The sequence below is a fragment of the Hyperoodon ampullatus genome (genome assembly GCF_949752795.1).
Source record: "Hyperoodon ampullatus genome assembly, chromosome: 14".
NCBI classification, from domain to species: domain Eukaryota; kingdom Metazoa; phylum Chordata; class Mammalia; order Artiodactyla; family Ziphiidae; genus Hyperoodon; species Hyperoodon ampullatus.
The window spans coordinates 36870714-36884660 of NC_136927.1; the positions used below are offsets into that span (position 1 = coordinate 36870714).

General features: G+C 44.3%; 1 protein-coding gene and 1 pseudogene across 2 annotated transcripts in view; one reads left to right on the plus strand and one right to left on the minus strand.

Annotated features, from left to right (window-relative positions):
* Nucleotides 1-13947, plus strand: part of VPS35L (VPS35 endosomal protein sorting factor like) — a gene marked incomplete at its 5' end in the record, with an annotated part of 128612 nt that overhangs the window by 28255 nt on the left and 86410 nt on the right. The window contains 3 exons of the mRNA XM_079719033.1: nucleotides 6363-6422; nucleotides 12653-12749; nucleotides 13453-13500. Of these exons, the coding sequence (XP_079575159.1) occupies nucleotides 6363-6422; nucleotides 12653-12749; nucleotides 13453-13500 (205 nt within the window). The remainder of the gene's footprint in view (nucleotides 1-6362; nucleotides 6423-12652; nucleotides 12750-13452; nucleotides 13501-13947) is intronic.
* On the minus strand, nucleotides 11781-12246 carry LOC307063187 (ubiquitin-ribosomal protein eS31 fusion protein-like; annotated as a pseudogene). The gene has a single exon. The product of its transcript is annotated as a ubiquitin-ribosomal protein eS31 fusion protein-like (transcript).

A 13947-nucleotide genomic window follows, 5' to 3' on the forward strand; every position in this document is an offset into this window, starting at 1 on the left:
GCTGCTTGGTGATGGTCAGTGGCCAGAACATCACGCCATTAGCAGTTTGCCCAAATCGTGCAGCCTGTAGGCTGTACGTGGCGTTCATCCTACAGAGAGGTGTCCTGCAAGAACTAGGAGACAGTCATCTTCTGAGAACCGAACACATAGGGGGTCGGAACAGACCTTTGCTGTCTTGCCGAGGAAGGACCGATGGGCTCCCAACCTGGCAAGTCTTGTCTGTGACCCATTGAAAGGTCAAATGTGTCAGAAAATGAAATGTCATTCAGAGAGACCCATTTATTTCTGTGCAGGAGACCGGGGACCTGAGTATATTAGCTAGAATAAGTGATAGAAAACCTAACTCATTCATTTCCTCTTGGAAAAGGGGGAAGTATTTACTGGCTTATGTTGAAAAGGCCAGGGGTAGTTTCTGGCTTCAGGTATAGCTGGATTCAGGAACTCAAACAGTATCTTCAGGACCTTGGCTTTTTCTAGTACTTTTTCTTGGGTTGGCTTCATTCTTAAGCTCCACAGGGTGGCCTCAACTTTTATCAGTTTTGCTGCTAGTAGTCCCAGGACAAGGAAGGAACTTTTATCCTCGCTTTCCAACAGAAGTCCTGGAATTCCATCTCATTGGCCTGGCTTGGATCACACGTCAGTCCCTGAGCCAGTTATGGGATCTGGGGGATGAAATGTGCAGGTTATCCAGAGCTGGTTGCCCCAAAGGAGAAAGGGTGATGCTGTTGCCAGAGAAAAGGGGAATGGGAGCTAACTGGGCTAAAGGAAGAGATGTCCCGGCCAAAAGACGGGACCTTTGGGTTCAGATGATCCGGGAAGGTGGCATCGGGCACTCTGCTGGGTGCTGAGGTTGTGTCAGTAAATAAGAAACAAAAATCCCTGCCTTCGTGGGCTGTGCCAGAAAGAGAGGATTCGCAGAACAAATAAGTAAACCTGATTGTGTGTTAGACAAGGATTGGTGCTATGGATGAAGAAAACCCAAACCAGAGCAGGGTGAAGCGGGCAGCGCTTTTATTTAAATGGGGGGGGGTCGGAGGAGGCCTCGCTGGGAAGTCGGTGTGTGGGCAAGTACTTGAAGGAGGTGAGAGATGAGCCGTATGCTGGCAATGTGGGGCCGACTTATGAACAAGGAACAGCCAGTGCAAACACCCTGGGGTAGGAGCAGGCCTGGCAGGTCTGGAGAACTGAGAGGCCAGCATGGCTGGAGGGGGGCGGGTGGGGTGGGGATGTGGCCAGAGAGCCTGGTGGGCCATGTAGGCCACTGGAGGGACTTGGGCTTTGAGCCCGAGGGCATGAGGAGCCGCCCAGGGTGTTGAGCCCAGGAGGCGCAAGTTCCTGTTTCGGGTTTTTCTTCCCCCCCCCCCCCCCCCCCCCCCCGGGTACGCGGGCCTCTCACTGTTGTGGCCTCTCCCGTTGCGGAGCACAGGCTCCGGACGCGCAGGCTCAGCGGCCATGGCTCACGGGCCCAGCTGCTCCGCGGCATGTGGGATCTTCCCAGACTGGGGCACGAACCCGTGTCCCCTGCATCGGCAGGCGGACTCTCAACCACTGCACCACCAGGGAAGCCCCTCCTGTTTGGGTTTTAATGGGCTCCCTCTGGCTGCTGTGTTGAGACTAGATGGTAGGGCGAGAGTGGAACGGGGGGCCCGGTTGGGAGGCCGGTGCAGCACTTCAGGTGAAAAATGAGGGTGGCATGGCCCCCGGGAGGCGGTGGGGATGGGGGAAGGTGATCCAGGACAGATGGGTGTGTTAGGCTCTCAGAACAGATATCCATCGCACACCCCTTGGGCCTTGACTTGTCCTCATACCCAGCTTGCCTTCAGGGAGCGTGGATGTCAGTCAGCGAGAGAGGCCAGTGGCTATGTCTGGTTCTCCTGACAATTCTGTTTCTCATGGTGAGTTGACACATTGGCCTTCTGGTTTCCCTCCCCAGCCTCCTGCAAGTTTCTTTTGCATGAGCCAGCATCCCTGGGTGAGACTAGCTCTGAGATGCTGATGAGCCTGCAAGCCTGGCCAGATCCAGACGTTAACCTTGTGAGAATTTGGGGCGGCCATTCTGTCAGCCTCTGTGGTGGCGGCCCAGTCCCATGCCTCGGCCGGCCAGGATGCGGTGTAGATGCCTGCCGTCCTTGCTGTATCCCAGAAATTAGCTGGGCTGGGAGTTGAGAATAACGGTGATAAATCCTCAGCAAATAAGGGTTTTCCTTGGGCCTGACTCTGTTCTAGGTGCTTTAGTGATCTTAAGGCATGCCGTCCTCAGAACAGCTCTATGAGGTAGGATCTGTAATTATTCCCACTTCGCAGCTGAGGAGCCTGAGGCACAGGGAGGTAAAGCAGCTTGTCCAAGTCCCCAGGGTAGTGAGTGGCAGAGCTGGGACTCAAATTGAGTTCTCTCTGCAGTCAGAGCACCTGCTTTATTTCTCTTGTACTTGGCTCACTGGGGAAATTCTCTCCTCAAAAGTACAAATGCGTGTACCTTTGACCCAGCAACTTTGCCTCTGGGAATTCATCCAACAACCCAGGTGACCATCCACAGGAGACCAGTTAAACAAACGATGGCACGTCTGTATGCTGCAGTACGAGGAGGCCTCTGAGAGTGAGGACGTGCTGTGCTCCAATGTGGAAAGATCCCCAGGGTACATTATCAGGTGAAAAACTCAAGATGCAGAACTGCTATAGAGTATGTTCCCTTTTGTTTAAGAAAGGAGGAAGAATTAGAGCGCTTGGTTGTTTTCACTTGCGTATGCCTAAAGAAACATTAGAAGGATCCCCAAGGAGCTAATAAAAGGGACCCTCAGAGGGTGGTTTGAGCCGTGAGCTGGATGGGACAGGACGGGCTGAGAGAGAACCTTCATTGAGTACCTCCTGCAGCCTTTTGAATTTTGAATGGTGGGCATGTTTTACCTATTCAAAGTGTTCCCAGAGGTGCCCTTGTCCAGGTCTGTTGCAAATAGCTTTCCTCAGGAGTGCGAGGCAGCCTGCACGTGCAGGTGCTCGAGGACACTTTGTTATGCTTTGGGGCTAAGGAGCAGCTTTCACCTTTTAAAAAGGGGGCAGAACTGGCCTTGCTTGGGTGGCAGCTCGGAGTGCTGAGGTCCATTGTGCATGTGTCGCTGTTAGCTCTCTGCTCCACAGGAAGATGTGCTGCTGTACGGGGGCAGGTGGTCAGTGGTTGTGAAAGAGGCTGACCGAGGGTGGGAGCGTCTGGCTGGGCAAGGATGCGGGACACGGCCCCAGGCGTCTGCAACTGCAGCGCTTTAGCTGGGATTTCCCTGGAGGCAGTGAGCACAGAGCTGGGCTCTGGCGTCTCTCTCTCTGCATTCCTTGCCTCTCCTACAGGGTTGTATGAACTTGAGCCTTGGTTTCTTCACTTGTGAAATGGGCATAATAGGCCTTGCCTCTGGGGATTTCTGGAGAGAATTAAATGAGAGAATATGTAGGAAGCACATGATGTCTTTCCTCTTCTAGGAGCTGGCAGGGTCAGTGTAAACAACTTAGAGCCGTGCCTGGCACAAAGTAAGGTGCTCAGAAACTGTTAACTGTTGTCACTGTTGTTACTGATCTATATTAGTGTCCTTGATTTATAAGAAAGTGAATCAAGAAAGAAAATCTAGGGTCAGGTATTATTGCTCAAAATAGTTGTCCACTAACTTAACAAAGGAAAACAAATATTCACCAAACTCTTTTGGCCAAAAATGGTTTTGTGGTTAAAGGCCTTAGGATATGAAGGTGAAATATAAAAATTGTGCTTTCGTTTTTAAAAGAAAGCTAGTTTTGGAGAGATGGCAAGCTTTTTGTGGAGGAAGTAAAGGCATTGGGTTCTCTTAAGCCCGGTCCACGCACTCTAGGAGGTATGAGAAGTTACATGGTTGCCCAGCGTGGCTTGCTGTGCTGTGTGATGGCCAAGATAAACTGCATGTAGTTCCAATGCCGGGGGTTCTGTGCTCATCTCAGAGGAGGCCTCTCTTGGCATCTGGTGTGGCTGCCTTGGGGAGCCCGTGACTGCAGGTCACTTCCTGCCAGGAGGACAAAGGCAGGTGGCTTTGAGAGCTGGAACTTGGTCCCTGAGTCTTCCTGGGAACTTCTAAATTGAATCCAAGGTTTGGGACAGTGATTCTCATCCTCGGCTGCATACCTGGGGAGCTTTAAAAATACTTCTTTCTGATGGTCAAGCTGTGCCCCAGATCATTTACATTAGCATCTCTGAGAACAGACGCAGGCATCAGCATATTTTCAAGTGCCCCAGGTGCTCTGAGTGTTCAGCCAAGGTTGAGAATCCCTGGGTTAGAGGGAGGAGGGAGGCTTTTGGCAGTTAGAGATTCCCACACCTAAGGCAAGTCTTAGCTCAGAGACCCACAGTGCCTGCCTGAATCAATGGTTCTCACACTTGAGTGTGTATAAGAATTTCCCATTAAGGTTATTCAAAATTCATATTCCTAGTCTTCACCCCCCAGAATATCCTTTTTCACTGGCTCTGAGGTGAGCCCCAGGAATGGACATTTTTAACAAATATCTTTCAGTGATGGTAATGTAAGTAGTCCACACTGGAAGAGGCATCTAGGGCTCTTCTCAGCTTGGCTGGCTTCCTGCATGTTAACCTAGCATTCTGTCATTTCTTGATGATGTCATTTGATCTCATGTTCTTTGACCAGAAATGATCCTATAACTCTCCTGTCTTTTTCCGTATATGGACAAGGGGTGTGGTTCTTTGTAGCCCTGAATGGTGGGGTTGTGCGGGGGAAAATGGGCATGGGAAAATACTTTCAACATCAAAGGTGATTTGGGAAGGTCCAGAAAATGAATAGAACTGTAACTTTTATCCTTTGAATATTGATAGCATTTTTCAAAATAACATTTGTACAGAAAACATAAAACTTTTTGTGCTAGGCTGGCCTGTAGACCAAGTCCAGACTGCATACTTGTATTTGTAAGTAAAGTTTTATTGGAAACAGCCACATCCATTTGTTTACCTATTGTCTGTGGCTGCTTTTGAGCTACAGTAGCAGAGTTGAGTAGTTGCAGTGGTGATCTCTGACCCACACAGCCTAAAATATGTTCATCTATCCATCCAACAAAGATGAAGCACCCACTATATGTCAGGCACTGATCTAGGTACTGGGAATATGTCAGTGAACAAAACAGGTACAAATCTCTGCCCTTGTAGAACTTGTATACCTAGATGAATCTCAAATTCCAGTGTTTCTAGGAACCAGGAAGATTACGTAAGTGCGTGAAGCAGGCTGTTGATGAGAGACAGTAGGGAGCAGTGGAGACCGTGGCAAACTGGGTAGTTTTCAGGGGGCAGCTACTAATCTGTTCAAGCTCATTTTTATCCTATAGGCATGTGGGTCATTTGTGGCACATAGTATGTGAAGAAGCAGGAAATCTGGGGGTTTTTTCTTCCAGTTTAATTGAGATATAATTGATATACAGCACTGTATAAGTTTAAGAAGTACAGCATAATGACTTGACTTACATAAAGCATGAACTGATTACCACAGTAAGTTCAGTGAAAATCCATCCTCTCATATAGATACAAAATTAAAGAAATAGAAAAAAATTTTTTTCGTTATGATGAGAACTCTTAGGGTTTACTCTCTTAACTTTCATATATAGCATACAGCAGTGTTAATTATATGTATCATGTTGTACATTACATCCCTAGCACTTATTTATCTTATAACTGGAAGTTAGTACCTTTTGACTGCCTTCATCCAATTCCCCCTACCCCCCACCTTTGATAACCACAAATCTGATCTCTTTTGCTGCGAGTTTTTTTGTTTCTTTTTGAAGTATAATTGACCTATGTTAGTTCCTGTTATACAGCACAGTGATTTGATATTTCTGTACATTTCAAAATGATCACCACAATAAGTCTAGTTACTATTTGTCATTTTACAAAGATCATACATAGTTATTGACTGTATTCCCCGCACCATATATTTCATAACCATGACTCATTTATCTCTCTCACCTATTTCTCTCCTTCCCCTCCCCACTGGCAACCACCTGTTTGTTCTCTGTATCTATGACTCTCTGTTTTGTTATGTTTGTTCTTTTTTGTTTGTTTTTTTTTTTAGATTCCACATACAAGTGAAATCATACAGTATTTGTCTTTCTCTGTCTGACTTATTTTGCTTAGCATAAGTGAAGGATCACTTTTCTGCCTAGAGCAGAAAGTCCCCTCTTTTAATTAAAAAAGAATCATGGCTAAAAATTTGTCCCACTAGGTGGCAGCATACTATCACAAGTAGAAGCTCATATGGGAGATGCCACCATCTCTGTCCCTAATTAACAAACATTAATTTATTGTTTGCTCCTGAAGGGCACAATGCTGACACCATATGTCCTTTTCTCCCCAGGAAAACTGGTATACGAGCGCATCTTTTCCATGTGTATGGATAACCACAGCATCTTACCAGGTAATGTCTTAGCTTTTCCATGGGTTTCATGCTGCCCTCAAGTCAGGATTAGAAGGTTTATATCAAGTCAGGATTTGTTGAGACCTGAAATAAAGGGTTTTTTGTTTGTTTGTTTGTTTTGGTGTGTTAAAAGTTAAAGAAACGCCTTTACGGATTTCTGATCATCTCAGTCTTCAAAAAACATTAGATTTTCCAACAGCCCAGCTAGGGATTTGGGCAAGTAATTTGAATCTGCAAGAATGAAGAGGTATTACAATTAGATTCAACTGAACTTTTATACCAACTTCAAGTTCTCTGCTGCTGGACATTTAAATATTTTTCCTATATGTTTTTCCTAAGAAGCAAATTACTTTATAAAACCAACTTTATATTAAGGAACAATATCAAATAAATCAATAATAACAGATGCTTTGAATCTACATTCTATGCCCAAGTGATGGTGTGCATTAAATTTATTGCCACTCAGTTTTAAACTCTCAGGAGGTTATAATGGGACAGCTAGATCACAAATTTCTTTTGTCACATAAATGATGGTGCTGGGGCCAGCAGCATGGAACTCCCAGCAACAGCGTGCTTTCCCTCTTATTCCTCCTTTCAAGTTCCTAGCACTGCTGAGAGGAAGCGCGTACAAGTTAGAACAAGCTCACTCCACCTTCATCCCACCTCCTTCTGCTTCTAGCAGCGGCACTTCCTTGGAGGATGAAGAGATGGCATGTGACAGTACCCGTAATTTGATCTCTTTTCTTTTTGTCTCTTTATCTGTCTTGCCTTTCTGTCTCTTTCTTTCTTTCTTCCTTCCTTCCTTCCTTCCTTTTCTTTCTCTTTCTCTCTTTTGCTCTCTTTCACTGTGTCTCTTTTTTCTCTCCTTTTCTCTCTTTCTTTCCTTTTTTTCCTTTCTTACCTTCCTTCCTTCCCTCCATCTATCTATATTGTTAAAAACTATTTAATATGTACATTTCTCAGAGAGAAAGACAGAACTCTACAGACCTTTAGGGTTAGAAAAGCTCTTAGGAATCACCTTGTCTCATTGTAGGTGGGCAAACCCAGTGGGGAAGAGTCAGGGACTTGCCCACAGCCCTGCCACCAGCTAGCGAGAGCCTGGTTCTTAGCGCTGGGCCTGCGCCATCCAATATGGTGGCCACTGGTCACGTGGGGCTCTTGAGCACTAGAGATGTGGCCGGTCCAAACTGAGATGTGCTGTGAGTATTAAAAAAAAAAATACCCTGGATTTCAGAGACTTATTTTTTTCTTTTGGCTACACTGAGTGGCATGTGGGATCTTAGTTCCCCGACCAGGGATCAAACCCACGCCCGCTACAGTGGAAGTGCAGAGTCTTAACCACTGGACCACCAGGGAAGTCCCTCAGAGACTTATACAAATAAAAGACCATGAAGTATCTCACTAATTTTTAAGTTGATTACATGTTGAACTGATATTTTAGATGAATTGGATTAAATGAAGTATGTTGTTAAAATTTCACCTGTTCTGTTTTAGCTTTTTGAATGCTGCTCACATGATATTTCCACTGGACAGTGCTGCTCTAGACCCTCCCCTCCACCACATCATACCTGCGATGTTTTTTAACAGCTCCTCCCACATTCTAGGCTTCTCAAGACTTGGAGGCAGGGACCAGCCTGATGGAAAGGCCTTCTCTGTGAACATAAGGATTTGGGAAACTCGGGTGCATTTGTTTTACACTTGCCAACTTTTCTTCCATATGCTATACCAGCAGCAGTAAATTCTTAGCCTGCAGGCAGAAATAAACCCAGATAGGTGTTTTCTTTGGCTATAACAGTATTTTTTAAAATGCTTCTTCATATAGGTTCTACTTCTTCCTATTGTTGTATACCTAACTGCTTAAAAATATTTATATTACCTGACTGGCCCCTAAGGCATTTGTGTTTGCACCTATTGCAATAGATTTCCTTCCTCCCAGTTTTCACTGACTGTACAAACAACATTTTGGGGCTAGTTACGGAAGAATTACTAATAACTTTCTTCCTACCTAAACTATAAAAATTCAAAATAAAAGGCTACTTTCATGTTCACTTTTAGTTCTTATCTAAATATACTAATTAGCACGTTTATCACTAAATTCTTCCCTCCCAAAATACCTTTTTTTTTTTTTTTTTTACCTTGAATCAGGCTTTTGCTTTCTTGAAAATAATTTCATTTCCCCCCCTTTCAGTTAAAATCTTCATCTGCATGTGTTTTCTGCTTCCCAGAACCTGAAAGAGAGAGGGGCAAACTTTTCTCAAAAACATCAATAATGTTGGGGGTGACTCTTAACAGTAATTCTGAAGAAAGCGTTTGAAACCTACTATGCAGAATTCTGCCTAAAGAAATTATGTGGAGAGAGAAGTCCGGTGGCGTGTGTACTCATTCTTTCCATTTGAATCAAGTTCAGATTGTGAACTTAGTATTTGAGCCCTTTACCTTCAGGAGTTTTAACTAAGGCATAGCTCTTATGAGCTCAGGAAGATGCCAGTGTCCTTTGGGTCCACGGAAAGTACATGCTACTGGTTGTGGTAGTTTTTCCCCAACATGTCTTAATCCAGCATATGAGTGAAGACGCAATGTACTCTAAGTGATAAAACAATTTTATTTCCATGTTGGGAGAAATAACTTGGGTTTATTGTGTTGTGGTTCTCCTCATCAACTGGGGACATTCCTATCTTCAGTTTTTCTCCATGGCTGATGTAAGCTGCATCTGGATAAGCAATGTCCTGAACTGACCTGGCCTTTCAGGCACATATTAAGGTGACGTGGCACCCCTATAAGCCTTGTTATGTAAAGAGACCTCTCACTGCCAGGGTAGAGACTTGGCAAATGAAAGAGAACTAGAGTCCCTGGTGTCCTCCCTCCTCCTAAAATATCCACAGAAGTTAGGGTTGAAAAAAGAAGCACCATAAAAGAAAAATAAGTGAGAACTAGAGGAAAATATCTTTGCTCTTTGTTACATCAAAGCCTCTTCTTAATTAATTTCCAAATTCTGAATTCATTCTCCATGTAGCAGCTCAAGCACTGAAGTATAAGTCATGTCATGTCATGTCATGCCATTCCTCTGCTCAGAACTCTTCAGGGAGTTTCCGTCATACTTAGAAGAACTCTCAGACTCCTCACCAAGGCTGCAACCCTGCATGACCTGGTTTGTGATGCCTGCTTCCCCGCTTCTTGCTCTCACCAATTTGGCTCCCTTTCCTGTTCTTTGACCACACCAGAGGTCATACCTACCACAGGGCCTTTGCACTTGCTGTTTCTTCCTCCTGGAATACATTTCCTCCACATCTAAGCATGGCTAGCTCCTTTTTATAATTCAGGGCTCAGCTCAAATGCTACGTCTGCAGGAGCCTTCTCTGACTGGCACCCTGTCTAATGAATTGCCCCCCCGCCAAATTAACTCAGGTCACTCTCTATTCCATACCTAGTTTTATATCTTTCATAGTGTTGACTGCTATTGGATGTTATCTTGTTTGCATGCTTATTCTTTTCTGTGTTTATTATGTTTCTTCCCCCACTGGAATGTCAGCTTCATGAGGGCAGGGGGCCTCTTATGTGCTGTTATCTGCCTGGAGCCTAGAATACCACTTTTAGTTGGTTCCTAAGACGTTTGTACTGAGCAAATGAAGTAATGTAATACTGAGTTTTCTGTAACATTTTTTTTCTTCCAGTTTTGTTTATTTACTTTTTTCTATAATATTTTAAAGTCCTGCATAACATAATCCTTTTCCTGAATTACCCCTTGAGCTGGAAGGAAAGCCTAAAGCCTTTATATTGCATATGCAGATTATTGTATAGCTTTCAGTCAATGTGTACATGCAGGGCAACTTGCCTTTGGTGTGATGTCCAGCTCTCTCTGGCAGCCCGAATCCCTGTCATCCCACGCTTTGCTGCACTCCGTTCCCTCCACTGAAAAGCAAGAGTTTTTCTTAGATGACCTCAGAGACTTATTTTTGCTTTTGGGTCTCAAGTCACATGATTTGGTCATATGAAGGGAAATTAACCCCACCTCTCCCTTTTCCAAAAGGCAAGGTTGACAAACGAATTTAAGAATAGCCCTTATCTTTTCCTGTCTGGATCTCTTGGAACTTGAAAAAAAGTTACTTTTAAGTGCACGGGTTCAGGCCAGGAAAGGGAAAATGGTAATTTCCCTTCCCTTTGAAAATGACAAGTGAAAAATTCTCGAATGAATGAAGCATGCCAGAACGTCCAAAAATAGACAGATCCTTGAGATTGCAATTCCAAAATATCTGCCGTTGTGATTAGTGACTGTTCTCTGCTCGTGAAGTACCTAGAGTTTTATCTTTTTGCTGATTCCATAGATATTTTGATCACCTTAATGGTGTGCCACCAAATAGCAGAAAGTAGAATCACGGATGAACAATGACCCACTGAACAACAAGATGAGACCAACAAGCTAATCTTCATCTGTTATATTCTATAGTAATTAATTTCTCCTGTTTTGATTGAATCCTGAAAGTGTAAAGCACGCCCAGTGGTGGGATCGGGCTCCAATCTGTGTGGATCATTTAGAAGAAATCACTTTCGTGGAAGAGTTCAACAGTGGCCTTCTTGGTGTTGATGAGTTTTTTGTTGTTTGTTTTTGTTTTCATTTTTCCGTACTCTTTTCCATTCCTTATTAAAATGTATGTCATGATTGGGCTTGGTTGTCAGTGCCAGAAAACTCAAAATCACAGTAAGGAAGATCAGGGCTAGTTGGGCAGCCAGCCCGTGGTGCCAACAGTCCTGACTTCTGTCTTGCTCTTGTGGTTCAAGCTGGTTATGGAGGTCACAGCCATCGTATCTGCATTCTAGCTGGCAGGAAGGAAGAAGGAATGACGATCAAGCCCTTTCCCTTACAGCTAATTCCCAGACCTTGCACTTTTGTTTATATCCTGGGACCAGAACTTGGTCACATGGCCACACTGAGCTGCAAGGATGGCCGTATGCCCAGCAGAAAATGAGAGTTCTATAAAAGAGGAAGAGAGTAGATAATAGGGGAAAGTGGCAGTTTTGCCACAAAGTGACTCAAGTCTTAGTGCCATATTGAGCTGGCAGCCTAACTCTGGCTGGTTTCTCGCCTCAGGGTCTTGATTTACCTTTCAAGTGATATTTAGCGCACAAACACTGATCGATCACATTTAATATTACAGTTGCAGGTTCCTCAAGCATCTGGAATTCTCAATAGTATCACCATAATTACTGGTGGGTACACCAAGAACCTCTGGATTAAATTAGAGGCAGTGGCTAAGAATATAGGCTGCGGAGCCAGACTGCCTGAGTTGAATTCTAACTCTTAACGTCTGTTTTTTTTTTTTTTTTCCCATTAGTTCATGTCTTTTATTAACCAGTACGCAATTACTTGTCTTCTGGTTTGTTGAAACAATAGGTCAGACAACATTTGCCACAATAATGTCTGTCAAAGTGGCTGACCATACAAACTCCAGCACCACGTTTATCTGAAGGGCACTTCCGACGAAGGCAACTGATTTTGCCATTCTCCTCCACCTTATAATATTTCAGGACAGCCAGCTTAACCTTCTTTCTCTTATGCTTGTTCTGCCTGGGAGTGGTGTAAGACTTCTTCTTCCTTAGCACCACCATGAAGTCTCAACACAAGATGGAGAGTGGACTCCTTTTGAGTGTTGTGGTCAGACAAAGTACGTCCATCTTCCAGTTGCTTGCCAGCAAAGATCAGTCTTTGCTGGCCAGGAGGAATTCCTTCCATATCCTGGATCTTGGCCTTTACGTTTTCTGTTGTATCTGAGGGTTCGACCTCAAGAGTGATGGTCTTCCCCATCAGGGTCTTCACGAAAATCTGCATATTGGCGGCGGTGCCACCGCAGATGGCGGGTCCAAAAGGAACTCTTACATCGGTTTCCTGTGTGCCCTGGGCAAGTCCCTAAACTTCTCTGTGCCTTGCCCTCTGTGTCTATGAAAGTGGACAATAAAAGTATATAACTTGGAAGGTTCTTGTAGGGATTAGGTGAGCTGATGTCTATAAAGCACTCTGAACGGCACCTGGCACTTAGAAAGCCTTTGTGTGTCAGCTATCATTGTCACCAATTGTTTCCTAATAATAATGATATTTGGAAGGAAAAGCATAGAAGGACTGGGTACCCCACCGCTTCTTCTGCTCCATTGTAACTTTTTTTTTGTCCTAGGACTCATAGCAGCTCTAACAGATCCCAAGAATTAGGGGGCTGATAGATATTATTTTTGTTTTACAGATCACTTCTCTCCAGAGAATGTAAATGACACAGCCAAAGAAACATGCTTAAATTGGTTTTTCAAGATTGCTTCCATCAGGGAACTCATTCCGAGATTGTATCCTTTTTTTCTGTCTGATGGTTTTAAAGATAGGCTGCAAGAGTTGCACTGCTGATAGAAGCCATGTAATGAGCTGCCCTGAAATTCTTGTTGAAAATGCAGTTCTGTTATGGTTGCTAGCCTGGAAGTACAGGGCCAGCCACATTGTCCACAAGGTCCTTGGACTCTGGCTGTCCCCAGTTTTCTGTTTTTTTACTTTGACTATAGTGCCATTTACCAGGCTTTTGTTTCCCTGAGGAACATTCCCACATTAATTTTCTCAATTAAAATGCTTCATCTTTTTGTGTTTTCTCTGGTTTCAAGAACTTGAAAGGAACAGGGTCAGGCTTCTCTGCACAAACACCAGTGTTGAAGGACAGAGAATTCAACTTATACACAAATGGAATCTTAGTTCTCTAAGTTTCATCCTTTTCCCCATAAAGCCTCGATTGGAAATGCTCAAAACCCAGTTTAAATTTCAGCATGCAACCATAAATCAGCGTACAATGTTTTCCAGATTTTATTTTAAATAAATATAAAACCTTGAAAACCAAATATAGAAACCACAAGCCACTCACTAATTTAATTCTCTGGATTGTTGAGAGTCACTGTGGCCCCCCTCCTGAAGACACACCAAGTTCTCTGCATGAATAGTTTAGGCTTTTCCCCATAGGGAACAGACCATCTGGAAAATGTCTTCCTTAACAGAATGTTTTTGTAGCTATGTGGAAGCATCCATCCTGAAGTGTAACAAGTTCCTCTCCAAAACGTAAGGCTCTTCTTCTTTTTTTTTTTTTTTGCGGTACACAGGCCTCTCACTGTTGTGGCTTCTCCCGTTGCGGAGCACAGGCTCCGGATGCGCAGGCTCAGCGGCCATGGCTCACGGGCCCAGCCGCTCCACGGCATGTGGGATCTTCCCGGACCGGGGCACGAACCCGTGTCCCCTGCATCGGCAGGCGGACTCTCAACCACTGAGCCACCAGGGAAGCCCCGTAAGGCTCTTCTTAAAGTCCGGGACCATACATTTCCAAAAAATTTCTCATATATGCCTGTGCACACACATACACACACATGCTAATGATGATGTAATAGTAGCTGTCATTCTTTGAATACTTAGTGTGTAGCAGATCTGGTGTTAAGCATCTTCCATCCATTTTCTCGTTTAATCCAAATGAAAACTTAAAGTAGAGATAACTTTTTAATTTCCATTTTACAG